A 21,071-nucleotide genomic window follows, 5' to 3' on the forward strand; every position below is an offset into this window, starting at 1 on the left:
CGCTGTTGGGGGCCACATGTGCGCTACGCCACTGGACCCCGTCCGTTAGTTAGCCTAGTGCCCGCTCACTTTTGCCCAGGCCCGCCCAAAAATAAAATTCTGGCTATGCCACTGGTCTAGACGGAACCCCTGCCTCTTGGATGGCTTTGGTTCTTTCTCTGGGACAGAAACTCAGACCGGCTCTCCACTGTCCCTCTGTTTACTGTGTCGCCATGGCAGCAGGAGGGACAACTCCAGGACATGATATGGCTGTTTATAGACTGGACGGTCTGCAGGGACTAGATTGCTAGCAGAAGGATGACATCCAGGATGGCACGATTATCCTATGCCCTTACGGAGACAATGTGACTCCCATTGAGAACATAGTCTGATGAAAACATTAGAAGTGATAGAATTTATTTATGCACTATTCCACAGAGAAAGAAAGGACAAAGACTTTAAAATCAATGATTGCTTTGACTTTTTGGAGAGTCTAATCAGACCCTTTTTGTTTATTAATCAATGGGTGGACATGTTGATATAAGCAGCAGCAATGGTTTAGGACTTGTCATTCCTTTATATAATTCAGTGACGTTATATTCTTTCTATTCTTAACCAATGATATTAGAGCAATTCAGTTTTTATCCAATCAGGATCCATCAACACTCTGGCACCAAACATAATGTTCAGTCAACAATCAGGTTTAATTTACTGAACATATCACAGTGTTCTGTACTTTATAAACATTTGTTCCTGAATCGTGCATTATTAAATATAACAAATATCCATGTCATTACATAAATTACATGTGGTAAAGCTATGCACCAGGAACAGCACAGTTTACTTCAGATTCACTTCTGATCAGCTAGTGCTTAAGAACGGAAGACTGTCTGCCAACTCTTAACTAAACCACAATGAAGATCTCTGGTAGTCTTGATGGTTCGCAGATCCAGATTAAGTCCAGTACCACCATATGCATCTCTTAAACCAGAGCAGCATGTTGTTAATATGTTCTCATACTGGTACAATATTACATTTGCACTGATGAGCAGTTCTTTATGAAACAGCATGCGCAGGATGTTACTGGTACATTAAGCAAATTGACAGACACAAAGACTGCATAAATCCATTAGGTATAATATTGCCTAAATTACATATATTATTGGTTCATGTTTCTACTGACTGACACATTTACATTTCTTGCTTTACTGACTGGAATAAAACTGTTAGTCATAGTCTCACAGGAAAATTGAAACGCTGCATATTTTAAATTGAACATTTGAATACGAGTGTAATCACTGTGCCGAACAGATCAAAGACATAGAAAGTGAGCAATTAACAATATATTAAGTATATCATAATGAAAAACGTTTGCTGAATGATCAAATAAACAAAAATAGATTTGTACGTACATTTCCTCACTCAAATTGAACCAATCGGAAGGCAACATATACAAAATACATGGCTGCCAATAGCAGATTAGTAATTATGACATCATGTGCTCCTCATTTTTGGCCATAAATAGATTACAGTGTGTAAACCAAAAGTGATGTGCAAGGACACAGAAATATTTATTATAGGCAGTTGAGACATTAATATGAGTCCGTTTACTACAGTTAATATGGCCATTTTGCCAAAATGCTTTTTGTTAGGGATATTGCAATCTCAAAAACGTTATCTCTTTAGATTGAAAAATATCAAAAATATTTTTCTCTTATCTGTAAAATCCTTCAAATGTTCAAAGGAATGTCTGGAGGAAAAACATAGTGCCTTAGAAAACCGGAGGTCATTCTTCTGAACCAGAAAGTTAATAACATACTGAAAAGATACGTGTTGGCAGGAATGGTCATCTGTAATATCCACTGCCTGACACAAACATGACACTGCAATACTGTTCAGTCTATACAATCTAGATCAGATCAGACATCCCGTCCAGTGTACAAGAGGCACCAGTAGATCATTCCTCACCTACTGTATTTCATCCTTCCAATGAAAGAAAATGTGCCTCTTAATAAAGTACAAATAAATAGGGCACTTGATTACTCGTTATGTTGAAATTCATCAGCTTAAGTGACGTGACATGTGACATGTGGCCAAGTATGGTGACCCATACTCGGAATTAGTGCTCTGCATTTACCCATCCAAGTGCACACACACAGCAGTGAACACACACCCGGAGCAATGGGCAGCCATTTTATGCTGCGGCGCCCGGGGAGCAGTTGGGGGTTCGGTGCCTTGCTCAGGGGCACCTCAGTCGTGGTATTGAAGGTGGGAGAGAGTGCTGTACATTCACTCCCCCCACCTACATTCCCTGCCGGTACGAGACTCGAACCCACAACCTTTGGGTTATGAGTCCGACTCTCTAACCATTAGGCCACAACTTCCCCTTCCCTTAACGAGAAGGCAAGCAAACTGATTTCTTTCAACTATGAGGAAAAATGTAGGCAACCAAATGTTTTAAAGCATTTACTGAAATTCCTAATTAATGTAATGCTTTCAGAATTTAATTATCAGCATATTTGAACCAAATGACATAAACAGTGTAATAATAACACCTCGAAGGCCATTGGCCTTTCATCAGTTTCATCACTTTCCACAGGTTGATGACTGGAACATGTCATGCTAATTCCAGCAGGTAGCTGTAGGTGACATTGTTCAGCTCTCCTCAGTAGATGTAGGACCATCAGAGATGTGTACTTGAAAAGTCCACTTATAGCCGATTCGCATAGTTCCCAGGAAAGGTTCCAAAAAACTTTGTTCTCCTGGATGTTCCTAAAATATTAAATATGGAATGAGGCCAACTTTGTATGGTAAAAAATATCATATAGTATATATGGTAAAGTATATATTTTTGTACAAATCCATCAATATATTTATCTCTCCAAACATCCATGGGCTGTTTGAACCATGACAGTGTTGACAGAATTTTGTTTGGTTGGAGAATAGCACCAGCTAGTGGCAAATAAATGAACATCACTAAAACACTCCTTGTGTAGTAACCAGCAACCTGATGAAAATGGAGTTTACAGTCTTACCCACAAACCATCCATCATCACACTTCTCCATGACGTCAACAACATCACCCTCTTTCAGTTCCAGCTCATCTTCATTTCGTGGCATGTAGTTATACAGGGCTTGGAATCTGCGAGAGGAAAGGCTCTTTAAGTGTGCTTTCTATATTAGGTTATATTACAGAATTGGGTCTTGTAATACTGACCAATTCCCACAATGGAATAATGTTAGCATAAAACAATAATCTTTAAGACTTGAAATACTTACGGTTCCCCTGCACCTTGAAGCGGATCATGAACATATGCTTGTCTTTGGAACTGAAAAGAGAGAAAACAGGAAAGGCCATTTAAACATTTCCATCTCTCTTTCTGCTGTATGTCCGTCTGATACTGAGAGTTCCACTGTGCTCGTGGAGAACCACTGATGCAAAGCCTGAGGCCAGACCTGGATCAGCTGTGTATCTGAACTATTTACATGATCAGACCTGCCTAAATGTGTTTCAAAACTGATTTTAAAAAAGGAATTGCACTTTTTTTTCAAATACGTGTGAGATCCAGGACCACCGGAGCTCAAGTTATGGGTTTCTAAGCCATCAAACAACACATTTTCTAAAACATATCTGATTGGTGGACTTAGAAACAGTCGGGAAATGCCTTAAATCCTGAAAACAAGGACTGTACTCCACTTGTTTGGAAGGAAATGTGGGGTATAGGCCGCTTGCCTGGCCCTGGGGGAGTACACCTTGTTTAAGCTGTGTACACAGGAAAGATCATTGGGACAGTCCCATGAGTAATCCAGACACTCCAAACACTCATTATGCATTGCTTAAACCAATACTGCATGAACAAGCCAATCTTCTCAGCTGCTTTGAGCCCCCCCCCCAAAAAAAACAAAGACTACAGAAATCCACTATTTCTGATCTAGGAAGTCATGGACATGCAGGAAAATCACTTCCAGCATGCAGATCAAACAAAATGTTATCACTCTACAGTGATGTTAGGAATTAAATGTTATTTTCTCAACCACAAAATGCTCACAGACAGACAAGGCCATGGTGTTAAGAGTATCCCTTATTCACTGACTCAGCATTCCTCCATACTTTACTGATGGAATGATATTGCGTACGGAAGCATCACGTGACCATACGCTGACACAAATATATGCCAGTATAGTATCATTCCTAATATCATTATATCCAGCTATAGCAGCAAAAATGGAAAGAACTGCACTCAAAACAGTGAATTCCCAGGTCAAATATAGTGAATGACATTATGCTTTGTGCAGGGATACATTGAAAAGAGAGAAAACTGAATTTCCCTTGAGTCAGCTGTGCCATTTCCACACAAGGTGCACATACTCCCTACCCTATGAGATGGCGAAAAGTTTTGACCTCTAACAGGCGAGCCGCAGGACCTCCTAGACATCACAGGGCTACGAGGGGGCTTACCAACAACCACAACATCACGCCTTAACACAGACTGAAAGAACCAGAGCCGAGAGAAGCTGACATGAATGTTATGTGCAGTCATATATAAAAACATTTTACAAAAGTATACACTACCATTCAAAAGTTTGGAGTCAGTATGTTATTTTTTTTTTAAGAAATTAATACTTTTATTCAGCAAGGATGCATTAAATTGATCAAAAGTGACATAAAACACTCCTTGTGTAGTAACCAGCAACCTGATGAAAATGGAGTTTACAGTCTTACCCACAAACCATCCATCATCACACTTCTCCATGACGTCAACAACATCACCCTCTTTCAGTTCCAGCTCATCTTCATTTCGTGGCATGTAGTTATACAGGGCTTGGAATCTGCGAGAGGAAAGGCTCTTTAAGTGTGCTTTCTATATTAGGTTATATTACAGAATTGGGTCTTGTAATACTGACCAATTCCCACAATGGAATAATGTTAGCATAAAACAATAATCTTTAAGACTTGAAATACTTACGGTTCCCCTGCACCTTGAAGCGGATCATGAACATATGCTTGTCTTTGGGACTGAAAAGAGAGAAAACAGGAAAGGCCATTTAAATGTTTCCATCTCTCATTCTGCTGTATGTCCATCTGATACTGAGAGTTCAACTGTGCTCGTGACGAACCATTGATGCAAAGCCTGAGGCCAGACCTGGATCAGCTGTGTATCTGAACTATTTACATGATCAGACCTGCCTAAATGTGTTTCAAAACTGATTTTAAAAAAGGAATTGCACTTTTTTTTCAAATACGTGTGAGATCCAGGACCACCGGAGCTCAAGTTATGGGTTTCTAAGCCATCAAACAACACATTTTCTAAAACATATCTGATTGGTGGACTTAGAAACAGTCGGGAAATGCCTTAAATCCTGAAAACAAGGACTGTACTCCACTTGTTTGGAAGGAAATGTGGGGTATAGGCCGCTTGCCTGGCCCTGGGGGAGTACACCTTGTTTAAGCTGTGTACACAGGAAAGATCATTGGGACAGTCCCATGAGTAATCCAGACACTCCAAACACTCATTATGCATTGCTTAAACCAATACTGCATGAACAAGCCAATCTTCTCAGCTGCTTTGAGCCCCCCCCCCAAAAAAAACAAAGACTACAGAAATCCACTATTTCTGATCTAGGAAGTCATGGACATGCAGGAAAATCACTTCCAGCATGCAGATCAAACAAAATGTTATCACTCTACAGTGATGTTAGGAATTAAATGTTATTTTCTCAACCACAAAATGCTCACAGACAGACAAGGCCATGGTGTTAAGAGTATCCCTTATTCACTGACTCAGCATTCCTCCATACTTTACTGATGGAATGATATTGCGTACGGAAGCATCACGTGACCATACGCTGACACAAATATATGCCAGTATAGTATCATTCCTAATATCATTATATCCAGCTATAGCAGCAAAAATGGAAAGAACTGCACTCAAAACAGTGAATTCCCAGGTCAAATATAGTGAATGACATTATGCTTTGTGCAGGGATACATTGAAAAGAGAGAAAACTGAATTTCCCTTGAGTCAGCTGTGCCATTTCCACACAAGGTGCACATACTCCCTACCCTATGAGATGGCGAAAAGTTTTGACCTCTAACAGGCGAGCCGCAGGACCTCCTAGACATCACAGGGCTACGAGGGGGCTTACCAACAACCACAACATCACGCCTTAACACAGACTGAAAGAACCAGAGCCAGGAGAAGATGACATGAATGTTATGTGCAGTCATATATAAACAAAATTTACAAACACTGCTGTTCAAAAGAGTGGGGTCAGTACGTTATTTTTTAAAAAGAAACTAATTCTTTTATTCAGCAAGGGTGCATTAAATTGATCAAAAGTAAAAATGACAGTAAAGAGTTAAACATTGTTACAAAAAATTTGAACGTTAAATAAATGCTGTTCTTTTGAACTTTCTATTCACCAAAGTATCCTGAAAAAATGTATCAACGTAAAAAATGTATTAAAATGTAAAAAACGTTTTCGACATTGCAAATCAGCATATTAGAATGATTTCTGAAGGATCATGTGACACTGAAGACTAGAGTAATGATGCTGAAAATTCTGATGATCTAAAATTTTAAAATATATTAAAACAGAAAATTGCTCCTTTAAATTGTAATGATATTTTACAATATCACTGTTCTTACTGTTTCTGATCAAATAAAATATAGCCTTGGTGAACATACAGTAACAGAAAATCTTACCAAATCTGAATTTTGAATGGTAGGGTAATAATTGATACAAAAAAGGGTTAACATGAGGGAGTGAATATTCTTTATACGTTTTACTCATGGACAGAATTGTGCCTGTTTCTTTTTGGTCTAAATGTCTCATTATTTACCCAAGCATCCGTTGTGAGCGGTCTTTGTTTGTTCCCATGCCAGTGTACAGAACTAATAGGGCAAGGCCCATAAAGCTAATTTAAAGGATCCTAGGATTGTGGGTAGTGAATTTAAAAATGTTGGTTGGTGGGGGTTGGGTGATTTAAATATGTCTATGACTTACTAATAATTAATGACTCTAGCTCCCCGTATAACTGTAATAATTTACTGTATGTCAGACATATGAACTACATTGTTCCGTGTTTCATTTATGAAGCGTGCACACTGTGGTGCAATAAATCTCTCATGGAAATGCAGAGATGATGAACGTCAAGTTAACTTTAATAGGGAATGTTATGAAGTGGTAAGACTAGGGGGAAGGGTGGAGGAGGATGAGCGCTAGTACAGTCACTAACAAGCACCTTGTCTTTACCTTGACCTTTGGGGAGCGGAGGTCCTGTCGAGAGAACAGTTTTGCAGAGGGAGGGGGCGACTGTGAAACCCCGGGCAGTGGAGGGGTGGAGCGTGGGGAAGGGGGAGAGTATTTAGCCGATGAGGGCAGTGTGAACAGCAATGACATCTGTGAGGACAGGGGAGAGAGACGTGGAGAGGCATTCTGGGAAACTTCACCCTGCTGGTGTGGAGATGAAAACAGTTATTCATGCCAAAGACATATGTTCATCATCCTCTACAGATGCTTCAGAATTTAAAGGTGAAGTGTGTAATTTTTTGTGCCGTTAACTTCACCAAACAGAATTGCAAAAATTAGTGATGCATTGGAATTTTGGAAACTGAAAATATTCACAGTCAAAATGCAGCATCAACCCGCATTTGTTTCAGTCAAAATGAAAATTCATTTTCAGCTGAGGTGGACGATAGTGCTGGATTGGCAATATTGATTTCTCCTTTTTAACCAATCTCCATTTTGATGAGCCAAGATCTTTTTAGTCTACGCTGTTTTCTTTTTGTTGATGATGACTAAACAAAACTTCACTAAACATTATTTGTAGTGCACCCACCAACCAATATTCACAATAAGATTCTGAGTGGAAAGACATAAATAAAGAAGCTTCAAAACAATGTCACATAACATTACATTTACCCCAGGAAAGCCATTCAATGTCAATAGCTTGTTAGTAAGCCAGAAAGAAATAACTCTAGAGAGGCGCATTTAGGCTAAATATATGCACAATATTATATATTCATTTTACTTTTACTTAACCTGTTGTCTTTATTTAATGAATAAATCTGTGATAAAAAAAAAAAAGAAACAAGTTTTTATTACAGCCACATCTGATAATAAATGTAATTAATTAATTGATTATTAAACTTTATTTTCAGTTTCATTTTTTGACTAAACTTTTAATTCTTTTAATTTTAATTTTGAGCAAAAATGACCAATGAAAATAAAAACCTAAGTACTTTGCCCATTTTCTATAGTTTGCTCCAAAAATACGGAATTTAATATTTCGTAATATAAAACAATTACACACTTCTCCTGTAAGGAAATCTATTTTGGCTGTTAATTTGGGCAGTACAACCACACAATGAGCACTACCTCAATATCTGACCCCTCACTATGGGCAGGTTGGACTGGAGTAAATGTATTTGATGTCAATGGTTCATTTAAGAAGCTGCTGTCTTCATTCGGCTCCTCCTCTATAAACAGACTGGGAAGCTTTTTTGTTATATCTGGTTCCTGGCGATAAAATCCCTCCTCTTCTTTGAACGTGCCCTTTGATTGGCTGGCCTTAATAATTGACACCAACTCCTCACACAGATCATCCTCGTTGTCTTTAGGTGGAAGGATGTCCAATGGGGATTCGTGTGCCTCAAAAACAGCCAAGTCAATAGGGCTGCACAGTTTAGCGGGGCCTGTCTCGCCTGGTTTGTGGAGGTCTTTGCGATCTGAGAACAACTGCAGTTCTTTCTCGGCTAAATCTGCTTTTTGGTTGGAGAGGATCTCTATGACACTGCTAGACCTGGGGCTAGAGTCAAATATGGGTGAGGTGGGCGAAGGAGTGAAGGAGGCGGAGGTGAGGTAAGGTTGAGGTGATGGGCTCGGATCGGGGGACATGTAGGACTTTGGGGAGGTGATGGGAATGAAGTGACCCTCTTTGAGCGCAGGAGTGAGGGCTGGAGAGCGGCCCAGCATGGAGGAGGCAGGAGAAGGGGAGATGGCAAAATCCAATACTTCATAGTATGGCTGGAAATTGGAAGGGAAGGGAGGAGGTGTGGGGGCAGGGGTTCCTGAAGGAGACAGACCCAGAGTGAGGGTCAACCACTCGCTGGTGATAGCCTGAAGGTGTGCGGCTCTTTGTGAACTGGGAGAGGATGAGGAGAGTGGACGGACAGATGGGGATGAAGAGTTGTAGAGGGTACAAGCAGAGGATGGCTTAAGAGAGGAAGAAATAGAAAGTGATAGTGTTTATATACACTGGAAATTAAGAGAACTGATGGAAAAGATAATAAAAGTGACAGGAGGATAGATGAAAAAAGCATTCTGCAGAGTTACAAGAAAATCCCACCTAGAAAACCATGGTACAAAAACAACACTTTTTATTCAGTAAATCTTGACTAATTCCAGATGATTTAAGCAGTTTATAGCTACAGTGTGGGGTTTGGATTCTGTTATGCGTAGATTAATTACTATTTGGATGTATACAGAATCCCAACCATCATGTAAATAAGACTTCTTTATTTTCAGTTTCATTTTTTGACTAAACTTTTAATTCTTTTCATTTTAATTTTTAGCAAAAATAATGACCAATGAAAATAAAAACCTAAGTACTTTGCCCATTTTCTATAGTTTGCTCCAAAAATACGGAATTTAATATTTCGTAATATAAAACAATTACACACTTCTCCTGTAAGGAAATCTATTTTGGCTGTTAATTTGGGCAGTACAACCACACAATGAGCACTACCTCAATATCTGACCCCTCACTATGGGCAGGTTGGACTGGAGTAAATGTATTTGATGTCAATGGTTCATTTAAGAAGCTGCTGTCTTCATTCGGCTCCTCCTCTATAAACAGACTGGGAAGCTTTTTTGTTATATCTGGTTCCTGGCGATAAAATCCCTCCTCTTCTTTGAACGTGCCCTTTGATTGGCTGGCCTTAATAATTGACACCAACTCCTCACACAGATCATCCTCGTTGTCTTTAGGTGGAAGGATGTCCAATGGGGATTCGTGTGCCTCAAAAACAGCCAAGTCAATAGGGCTGCACAGTTTAGCGGGGCCTGTCTCGCCTGGTTTGTGGAGGTCTTTGCGATCTGAGAACAACTGCAGTTCTTTCTCGGCTAAATCTGCTTTTTGGTTGGAGAGGATCTCTATGACACTGCTAGACCTGGGGCTAGAGTCAAATATGGGTGAGGTGGGCGAAGGAGTGAAGGAGGCGGAGGTGAGGTAAGGTTGAGGTGATGGGCTCGGATCGGGGGACATGTAGGACTTTGGGGAGGTGATGGGAATGAAGTGACCCTCTTTGAGCGCAGGAGTGAGGGCTGGAGAGCGGCCCAGCATGGAGGAGGCAGGAGAAGGGGAGATGGCAAAATCCAATACTTCATAGTATGGCTGGAAATTGGAAGGGAAGGGAGGAGGTGTGGGGGCAGGGGTTCCTGAAGGAGACAGACCCAGAGTGAGGGTCAACCACTCGCTGGTGATAGCCTGAAGGTGTGCGGCTCTTTGTGAACTGGGAGAGGATGAGGAGAGTGGACGGACAGATGGGGATGAAGAGTTGTAGAGGGTACAAGCAGAGGATGGCTTAAGAGAGGAAGAAATAGAAAGTGATAGTGTTTATATACACTGGAAATTAAGAGAACTGATGGAAAAGATAATAAAAGTCACAGGAGGATAGATGAAAAAAGTATTCTGCAGAGTTACAAGAAAATCCCACCTAGAAAACCATGGTACAAAAACAACACTTTTTATTCAGTAAATCTTGACTAATTCCAGATGATTTAAGCAGTTTATAGCTACAGTGTGGGGTTTGGATTCTGTTATGCGTAGATTAATTACTATTTGGATGTATACAGAATCCCAACCATCATGTAAATAAGACTTCACATAATTTATGGCCATTATCAAAGGAAATTCCTAGAAAGCACTTCATTTTCCGTAGCTCTGCTACACAGCAGAAACGCTGTCATTGTGAACGCTTTATGCAGTCACATATTCAAATTATTGTAAAGGCTTTGCAGATGCAGTATGTGGGAAAACAGGCCTAAGACAGAAGACATGAGCTACAAGGAAGGATATGCCATAATGAATCCTTTTTAGAGCACACTAGCTGTCTGTATTGATTTGTGAGGTGGAAACAACAACAAGGCCACTAAGAGGTCATCTATAAACCAGAGATAGAAGTATCCTGTCCTCATAATATGAGCCTTCCACATCTACCCGGGGGCTTTTCAAGAACTTTTTTCTCTTGCGAAAGTTGAAATGAAAAGATATTGGACAAAAATTGCCTAGTAGGACATTTTCTGGACGATTGTGTGTATTGTGAATTTACATTGTCTCGAAAATGTTTTTATCCTTAAGCCATGTTTAAAAATGAATGAATCTTCGACTAATGTTTAGCAACCAAAAAGTGTCCAAATACGTAATTTTACTAGTACACTACTGTTCATGTTTGCGGTCAGACTTTCATATTGTTACAAAAGATTAATATTTCCTTTGAACTTTCTATTCCCAAAAAATATATATTAAGCACAACTGTTTTCAACATTGAACTTTTACCAACCTAAAAAATCTTACCAGCTCCAGTGCCTAAAAAAACTTGCTTAAAAATGTGCTTGTGCTATTGTTTTTTTAAATTAATGACATTGGTTTGATATTTTGTTATCTAATGCAATAATATTCATCTTTTTAAGTGTGGCTCAAGTGTCCAAATTCTTTATGGGGTCAATGTATGTACTGTAGCTCAAAGTTAAAATGTGTTTGCTATAATAAGAAATGATACCAGTCCAGTTCAGTCATATTAGTTCACCTTCACAGAAACTTCCCTTTCAGTAACAGCAGGAGCTGAGCAGCACATGTATAGCACAGCAGGTCATGTCCATGTTTTAATTAGCTATACTGGATAATGGCAGGACGTGTGATTAATCTGATCTAATCCTGCTGGACTCATCTCGAGTGAGCGAAGGAATAAGCCTTTACTTCTTTGTTCTTTAGATGGAATTTACAACTCAAGGGCATTTAATCTGAATTCAGGCTTATCTTACACAACTAGCCAAAGGTAATCTAAAGATGACAGAGGTGCTCTATTTTGGCACTGGGACAGTTGCCATCTGAGAAAGTTTTAATTTTATACTTGCCACCTTGTTGGCACTGATAGTACTGTACATGAGCTATGGCAATATGAGTAACATGATATGAATGAGAGGCTTTAGTGCCTCTGATGCCACCGTTTGTCGGCACGGATCGTGTATTTAAAGTATAAATCAGTATTTACCCAGATAAGATTATACAGTCACTGGATCAAAGTATATTTTGTGGATGTATGTTACCTGAAATTCAGATATCTGTAGTCACCATGATATAAACCTCATGAGTAATATGAGATGTGTTTTAGACATTTTAGGTACATTTTAAGTGGAATTGCAGATGAAAACATACCTTAATGTTCAGTCTGTCACTGGAGTAGCTGGTGGGTATACTGGGCCCAGGAGGTTGACCGGTACTTTGTACTGAAGTCTTCTTAACGATGTCCACATATGACACAGGAAAAATCCCTTGTTTGTTTGTACATGGGAGTTTGCCCTCGAACCAGTTCTTATCCACCTGCCGCAACAGAACAACACGCTCACCCTGGAAGACACCAACACAAGATATTAGGTGGTATATTTGGTGGATCGAAACCAAAATTTCAGTGCAAAATGACAATCATAATCAATTATAATGTATTTGATGTTTAATATGCAACTATATGGAGAAGTCGTTAATGGCTGAGGCAAAACTTTTTAAAGGTGTTTAATGTCTTGTTGCTTTATTTCTTTTCAAGAGTTCATTAGAACACTAGCATTCAGTAAAAAGTGAGAATTATTTAGCAAAAGACATGCTCTTAAGTGGTAAGAGACATTAAGAAGTGGATTAATGAGCACATGCTGAAACTAAAAGATATTTATGACAGCAGTACTAAGAAAATGCTTACTTTTCTTAATGAAAGTTCCACATTAGTATCAGCATTAAAGTTGTAGCGGGCAATTGCTTCTCCAATTTCTTTGCTTTGGGCTGGTGGTGGAGGCCTCACTGGCTGATGTCTCTCTGAAGGAGGGATTTTCTGTGAAGAGACAGAAGTTAAAAGAGACATTAGAGACTTCAGACTTCAGAAGATAAATTAAATCATAATGATATTATACATACATATATATATATATATATATCCAATAAGCTAAACCAGACTATCTTTTAAAGGGAAAGTTCACCCAAAAATAATCTGACCTGTCATTAATTACTCAGCCTCATGTCATTCCAAACCCGTAAGACCTTCGTTCATCTTCAGAACACAAATTTAAGATATTTTTGATGAAATCCAAGAGCTCTCTGACCCTGCATAGACGGCAACGGAACTACCACATTCAAAGCCCAGAAACATAGTAAGGACATCATTAAAATAGTCCATGTGACATCAGTGGTTAAACCTTAAGTTTATTAAGCTATGAGAATAATTTTTGTACACAAATAAAACAAAAATAATAACTTTATTCAACAATTTCTTCTCTTCAGTGTCAGTCTTCGATGCACGTTCACGAGAGCATCATGACGCACGTGTGTGCATTCCTCTGCTTGCAAACAAGGCGCAGCGCATCCGGGTTCTACATCAGAACTCGGGCTCCTGTGTCAGCAGCACCACATGCATGCGTGGTACTCTTGATGGACTATTTTAATGATGTCCTTACTACCTTTCTAGGCCTCGAACTTGGTAGTTCCGTTGCTGTCTATGCAGGGTCAGAAAGCTCTCGGATTTCATCAAAAATATCTCAATTTGTGTTCCGAAGATGAACATCAGTTAATGACAGAATTTTCATTTTTGGGTGAACTATACCTTTAAAGTACACACCTCCACATATGAGATGGGGAAGATGCCCATGTGTCCACGGTGTTCTCCTTCATACTGAAATCCAAGAGCTCTCTGACCCTGCATAGACGGCAACGGAACTACCACATTCAAAGCCCAGAAACATAGTAAGGACATCATTAAAATAGTCCATGTGACATCAGTGGTTAAACCTTAAGTTTATTAAGCTATGAGAATAATTTTTGTACACAAATAAAACAAAAATAATAACTTTATTCAACAATTTCTTCTCTTCAGTGTCAGTCTTCGATGCACGTTCACGAGAGCATCATGACGCACGTGTGTGCATTCCTCTGCTTGCAAACAAGGCGCAGCGCATCCGGGTTCTACATCAGAACTCGGGCTCCTGTGTCAGCAGCACCACATGCATGCGTGGTACTCTTGATGGACTATTTTAATGATGTCCTTACTACCTTTCTAGGCCTCGAACTTGGTAGTTCCGTTGCTGTCTATGCAGGGTCAGAAAGCTCTCGGATTTCATCAAAAATATCTCAATTTGTGTTCCGAAGATGAACATCAGTTAATGACAGAATTTTCATTTTTGGGTGAACTATACCTTTAAAGTACACACCTCCACATATGAGATGGGGAAGATGCCCATGTGTCCACGGTGTTCTCCTTCATACCAGTTATTATCTATCTGCCGAGTGATGTATACCGTCTCTCCTTTCTTAAACGTCAGCTCTCTGGAAGGAAATAAAAATCAAGTTAACTATATTCCACATGGGGAAATTATGCACAGGAAAGACATAAATAATACATGAAAATGTACTGACTGATTGTAGCACATCAAATGCAGTAAAAACAGAAACTGGTGACATGGTTTGCAAGTTGTTCTTACTTTGCTGTCTGTGCTTTGAAGTCATATATTGCTCTGGCTGGCAGTTTCTGTCAAGTGAACGAAGCAGAGAAATCGAACTTTATTACATGCTGGCATGAGGTGGGTTTATTTGCAGTTTGATCAAAGCTCAGATAAATTATTTGTGATTCTACTAAAATTTTGCAGGAACATATTACAAAGTGATGCATATTCCCTACCTCTCTGACATCGGGGGTTTGTCTCCTGCTCTGTGGTGTGCGGCGGTCAATGTCAGGGTATGAGTATTCTCTGGATGTGTCCTGATCTAGAAAGAACAGAGAGGTAAAAGGATTCAAAGACAAGCCTCACAAAGAACCAACACTATGACCGTACAGTACATGCGTGGGAACAAGCAATAGCAAAGGAAACAATGATTTGGGGCTTGATGAGAGAAATGCAGACAAAATAAAAAGAAAACAAGAAAAAGTAAATACAAATATATATTTTATTGACCAATGAAAAGTAAATAATGTAAATAAAAATATATACATTTTTTTGTCCATAATAATGAAGTAAGCTTCCATGAATCATGTCATAAGTTGTTACACCCATCCTCTAGACTCATATCCCCAGTATAGATCATGTGTATTTATACTAGAACCGCAAATGGTTAGCTGGCATCTGTGCCAACTGTGGGCAAGCCCCCTTGCTCTGAACGGTCTTCCTTTATAAACACTGTGCACTGTGCAAAAGTATACAGTGTCGCTTTTCTTTATGATAAAAAAAAAAAAATCATAAAACCAACCTTTTCCAAAAACAAATTACAAAAATTTTAGGTACTGAGGCTGATCTCATCATCTATGTCAGGTTTGACAGAGTGAACTGTGTTAACATACAGAGAGTATGTTTCTTCCCAAGCCAATAAAATCTCAAATCTGTTTTTAGATCGCATGCTTCAGCTGCTCAAGTCATCGGTCCAATGCTATTTATATAGAGTGAAACTTTACAAAGTTATATTTCTTTTGTGGCAAGCCCAAACACGAACTTGTGTTCCTCTAGTGTTCTGATTCCCAGAGAATGTATGAACCTAATAAAACATATACCTTCAAGCGTCATTTATGATTTATGCCAAATACAGCAATGTTTTGTAAATGGAGTAGGGAAATAACTCTAAATAAATGTTTGATCAAAGAGAAAGTAAACAAAAATACAATGTGATAAAATGAGAAAATGAAAGACATAGGGACAAAATCAAAAATAAAAACTAGATAAGGCAGAGGATGTGGGTATGAGTCGTGCTCTCTGATGTTCCTTGCAACAATTCCTTCCTCTAAGCCAGGGGTGTCCAATCCTGCTCCTGGAGGGCCACTGTCCTGCAAAGTTTAGCTCTAACCCCAGTTAAACACACCTGAACCAGCTAATCAAGATCTTCAGGCTTACTCGAAACTTGCAAGCAACTTGGAGCTAAAAACTAAAGCACTGGTTCTCAACTCCAGTACTGGGGACCTGCACATTTAGTATGTCTTCCTTATTTAATGCAGATCATCAGCTCGTTAAGAGGGAGCTCCATGAACTGAACTGAGTATGTCAGATGAGAGAGACATACAAAATGTACAGAGCAGTGGATCCCCGGGACCGAAGTTGAGAACTTCTGCGCTAAAGGATGTTGGCCTTCCAGGAGTAGGTTTGAACACCCTTGCTCTAAGCAAGCACATTCACAAACACAGATGGAACATAGCAATGGTGGAGGAGCAGAGCTCAAACACAGGGGACAGAATGGGATTTGGGAAACCAGAGATGGATGAGTAGAGTCCACCTTGATAGCAGCATTCAAAGTTGTGTTTTCTCTGGTTGTTGTTGCTGTCTATATGGTTGTGAGAGGCACTATGGGACAGGCGTGAGTACTCGGATTGGTGAGTGTCCGGGCTGGGCATGCCGTCAGGCTGTGGGTGGTAAGAGCGAGGCTGAACTGTAGGGCTGCTTCTCCCCAGCACGTGCAGGGATGAATTCCTCTCAGGAATGTCGGGAAGCAACTCCACCAGCAACCTATGAAGGATGTTGTTGTCTGGCAGGTTACCCATGTGCTTCTCAGTGTGGATGTGGTCGTAGATGTCTTTCAGGGCCGAATCTAGAGCCTCATACATACAGCTCTTGGAGTTTGGCACTCGGGAACAACTCAAAGGTGATAGGTTCTTCCGGCGGAAAGGCACTGGGCTGACCAGGAAGGCGAGCTTGCTGAGGCCGAACTCAGATTCTTCTACCCGCAAATGTTGCCTCCGGTCCTGCTTGGCCCTCTCGTGCTTGATCATAGTGGTGAAGCGCGTATAGGAAGCTGGACAGCGGCCCTTGCAGGAGCTCCCAAGCTGCCTGTGATAATGATGGTGGTGCCCGGATCCGCAGAAGCTCTCGGAGGAGGCAAATGAACACACGTCGAACTCCTTCTCGCTACAGAAGGATGAGCCCTCAATCTGGATGAAGTCGCTAAGGTCGGACACTACAGCATCATGCTCAATGTCTGAGTAGTCGTGTTGCATGGAAGAGTTTTGTAATTGGTCACTGGTGACTTGAATGTGGATTGGCACATGGGTGTTTATCTTGGGGTATTGAGGCCGTCCTTCAGGAGGATTTCTGGCTGGTGGTTCTTCATCCAGTAATGACTCAATAGAGAGGCTACGCTTGGGGCCACTGGCCCTCCTACAAGAACCCCTGATCGGGCACTCGTCCCAAAGATTTGGCATGGATTTGGACTTCTGGATCAGACTCTCAAATTCAGAAATCCTGTTGTGCACCATGTCCCTAGGCACCTCTTCATTACAGCCCTTGTTGCCCGTGCGTCTGTCCTTTCGCTGTTTGCTCTCATACTTATGGATCCTGGCTTTGACCGAGCATATCACCGTAGAGTTTATCAGCTCTTGCCGGTTGATGTGATGCATCTTTTTGTAGAGTTTGAGGAAGCCTGGTGCATCGTGGGCCGAGCGGTGCCTTGTCCTCTCCCTATGATCCTCAGACTCTTGGGCGTCACTGCACTGTGATGCCTCTAGTTCGCCGTTGTGCAACAAGGAGCCGGCGCTTTCCGAACGGGTCTGCACTTCCCTTCCCCTCCCATCAGAGAGAAGGTCATCACAACTCCAGGATTTCAGCTTACACGTGGTCTCCTCTGAGATCATCCAATCTTCTGGGTGCTCTTGGGCTGTTTTCCAGCCTTCAGGGAGGCTGGAGAAGCCTTCTGAGACAGCTGGGACAGCCATGAAACTGTCCTCATTTTGCCCTTTCTTTTGATATGTGGATTCTGAGGTAGCATGGTTTGGACTTTGACCATTTAAATGTGCTGTGTGCATATTGCTCACATCCCCACCTTAGATATCCACCACAAGCAGCATGGTAAAAAAAGAGACATGAGAAGACATTAAAAGGTAACTGACCCACGGGAGAGAAAAGTAAGGATGTTTATACTACAACCTGGAGGAAAACTGGAAAGAAATCAGACATCTTGATCAACAAGCCCTCGCTGAATAAAAAAGCAATTGATATGCCGTACTACACTGAGGCAAGATTGTAAACACTAAATAATTCATTGAATTTTATTCACGCAAAGGGAAAGTCGTTTAAAATTCTGCTTGCGCTGCGAGGAGCAAAATGAACATTGTCTGTGAACCTTCCCCTGTTGCCTATTTTTTTCAATAATGTGTACAAGTGTGGCTGCTCGTCTGACGTCTACCTTTAGTCCTGGTGGCGGCGGGGGAGCTGGGGCTGGTGAGGGGATTCCTCTGGGTGCTGCTGCTCCTGGGTAGCTCTAGTGGTCTGACAGATGTTTGTGTTGTGCCCACACTGCTCTGAGCCCTGGGCTGAGCGGCTGCAGGTTCAGATTTCCGTCTCTTGTTATCACTGGCAGAGCTGCAGAATCAATGTGGTTGAAGATTTATAACCAATACAAATGTAAGTTGTGATAAACAATGTAAAAAAGGGAGTCCTAGGTTTAGAATGAAATTTAATCCTAATCTCCATCTGAAAATAATGCCAAGGTTTCTCACCTATAGTGACTTCAAAATATATATAAAAAAAAACAAACCAAGTGGCGTTATGTTAAGTACTAGATTCTATTAGTATATATAATATGGCAGAGCTGCAGAATCAATGTGGTTGAAGATTTATAACCAATACAAATGTAAATTGTGATAAACAATGTAAAAAAGGGAGTCCTAGGTTTAGAATGAAATGTAATCCTAATCTCCATCTGAAAATAATGCCAAGGTTTCTCACCTATAGTGACTTCAAAATATATATAAAAAAAATCAAACCAAGTGGCGTTATGTTTAGTACTAGATTTTATTAGTATATATAATATCACATTACTAATTAATTATATTATAAAATACATTAGCGATTGATACAAAAAAATATTATAAAATAAGACAAAAAGTAGTCGGACACTTTCTGAATGTTAAACTTAGAAGAACAAGTTCTGTAATGTCATGACTTGCACCATGCATCCACTAAGAATGACCTTGGGACCAGCTGGTTAAAAGTCATTGCAAAAAATGTTTTGAGAAAAAGGTCAGTTTTCAGATATAACTTTGTTTGATATTTTCTATACATATTTAAAAAAGTATAGATACTTAAAAAAATCTATGCAATAAAGTGTAAAGATTTGTGTGACTTCAAATCATTTCCATGCATTTACAGTGAACCTACCATGATGGCCTTTCAAGGCTCCTGTCTGTGGATGGCTGATAAAGGGAGGTCTGCAACAGATGAGGGAGAAAAAGCAGGGTGAATTCCTCGCCTAATATCCACACTTACTTTACAGTAGGTTCCTTGACACCAAGCACTCCCCTTCACAAATCCAACAATGGTTAAAACAGTGAAACTCCCAATGTCTGGACACAGTGACGTGGGCCAGCTGTCTCTTGAAAAGCCCAGCCATTCCCAGGACAGCTAGACGCGTCAGATCACTTACGAGGGTTTCAATGTCGAACAAAGCAGGGAATTCCTTGTACGCATGGCTGGAGTAGATAATCATCTTCCTGTCTGCTGAAGCTCTGAGCAGTGTTATCTGGAACAGCTCTCCAGACCAGCAACAGACACCCCTTGTGTTTTTTTAACGCTCTTTAAAAGTAGCCCAAGCATGCAGTCCTAGAAATGTCTCCTCAGTGTGGCACATTTACATCTAGTCAACATAAATACAGTGACAGATACCACACTAGCAGGCTCAAAATTGGGTTGCAAAGCCTCTGTGACAATTTGTAGCAATTCTTTGTTTGGATTTACAGCATTCCTCAAACCATAACTGTTACTACACTGGCCTCTAAGTTGCGTTCTCTCCTTAGTGGTCAGTAGCAATTCACAGGGAGCAACTGATTAAAAAAATCATCAGCATTTTTAAGACAAATTCACTAAACAGCTGTGCCACTTGCATGTGGTAGTTACATGCCTGTGCATGTCTTGATCACTAGCAAATTCAGTTTAACTATGTGCAAAATGCACTGAAATAGTGCTATGTCATGACATTCTTTCAATCACGCCTCCTTTCTATGTAAACATTATAGATATAGATCATTATAGATGCACCATAATTACAAAACATATGCATTCAATGTTACTTGATTTGCATAATTCTGAATAGGGTGTTAAAACAACTTAGTGTGTGCAAGAAAGCGAGACCATTCATTTATTCTTAATTAATTATCCCCTTTGACAGCCAGCAAACTATATTTACAATGACAGAAAAAAGCCTGTGAGTGAAAGAGGAGCTGTAATATGAGACTGTAGATTGCAAGTCCATAGATCCTTCACCTACTACAAACACATGGACAGAATCGGCAGATGACAGCCAGGAGGAAGTGCTCCTGTCTCACGATAAATATATGATGTAATAATAGACAGAACTGTTATTATGATAGGAGAAGCAAATGCAGATGTAGATGCAGTACACAGATTCTTAAGACATGGAACAAAACATGTCCCACACTTTCGCCTGCAATTACTTTTATAAATAGCATCACTTACACTTTAATAATAATAATAATAATAAAAGAGTATCATTAGAATGTTCATAACTCAAATTTTCCATGCCATCCTAATATGCAGGCAACTATTTAATCAAAATTATGAAAATAAATTAGGTGTCCCAACTTGCTTACTTGTGCACTATTCTTTGCCATTTTCAAATAGTGTGAGTAGTGTGTTTGCACTGAAAATTCAAAAAAAGAAAAGGTGCACTTCAAAAACCCAGCTGATGCACTTATTTAACAAAAAAACGAAGTGTGTAACGTTGCATACTTCATGCATACTCAACTGTTTAAGCTTTCCTTACATAGTGGAGGGGCGAGGGACTATCAGACTCCAATGCTAGATTACAAAATATCCTTATAAAATGTATACACTAGACA

The 21,071-nt window shown here is 40.1% G+C and overlaps 1 protein-coding gene and 1 pseudogene across 1 annotated transcript; both read right to left on the reverse strand.

Moving 5' to 3' along the window:
* Positions 1 to 2,373: 2,373 nt before the first annotated feature.
* LOC107670187 (sorbin and SH3 domain-containing protein 2-like) lies at positions 2,374 to 4,553 on the reverse strand. Its single transcript, XM_016462706.1, has 4 exons — positions 4,356 to 4,553; positions 3,259 to 3,308; positions 3,015 to 3,121; positions 2,374 to 2,751 (listed from the first exon to the last, which is right to left on the reverse strand). The coding sequence occupies exons 1-4, from the start codon at positions 4,530 to 4,532 to the stop codon at positions 2,690 to 2,692; spliced, it is 396 nt and encodes a 131-aa protein (XP_016318192.1). The 5' UTR covers positions 4,533 to 4,553; the 3' UTR covers positions 2,374 to 2,689.
* A 79-nt stretch (positions 4,554 to 4,632) lies between these two features.
* Positions 4,633 to 21,071, reverse strand: part of LOC107670165 (sorbin and SH3 domain-containing protein 2-like) — a 60,271-nt pseudogene continuing 43,832 nt past the window's right edge.

This window comes from Sinocyclocheilus anshuiensis, unplaced genomic scaffold (genome assembly GCF_001515605.1).
Source record: "Sinocyclocheilus anshuiensis isolate Anshui unplaced genomic scaffold, SAMN03320099.WGS_v1.1 scaffold640, whole genome shotgun sequence".
Lineage (NCBI taxonomy): Eukaryota > Metazoa > Chordata > Actinopteri > Cypriniformes > Cyprinidae > Sinocyclocheilus > Sinocyclocheilus anshuiensis.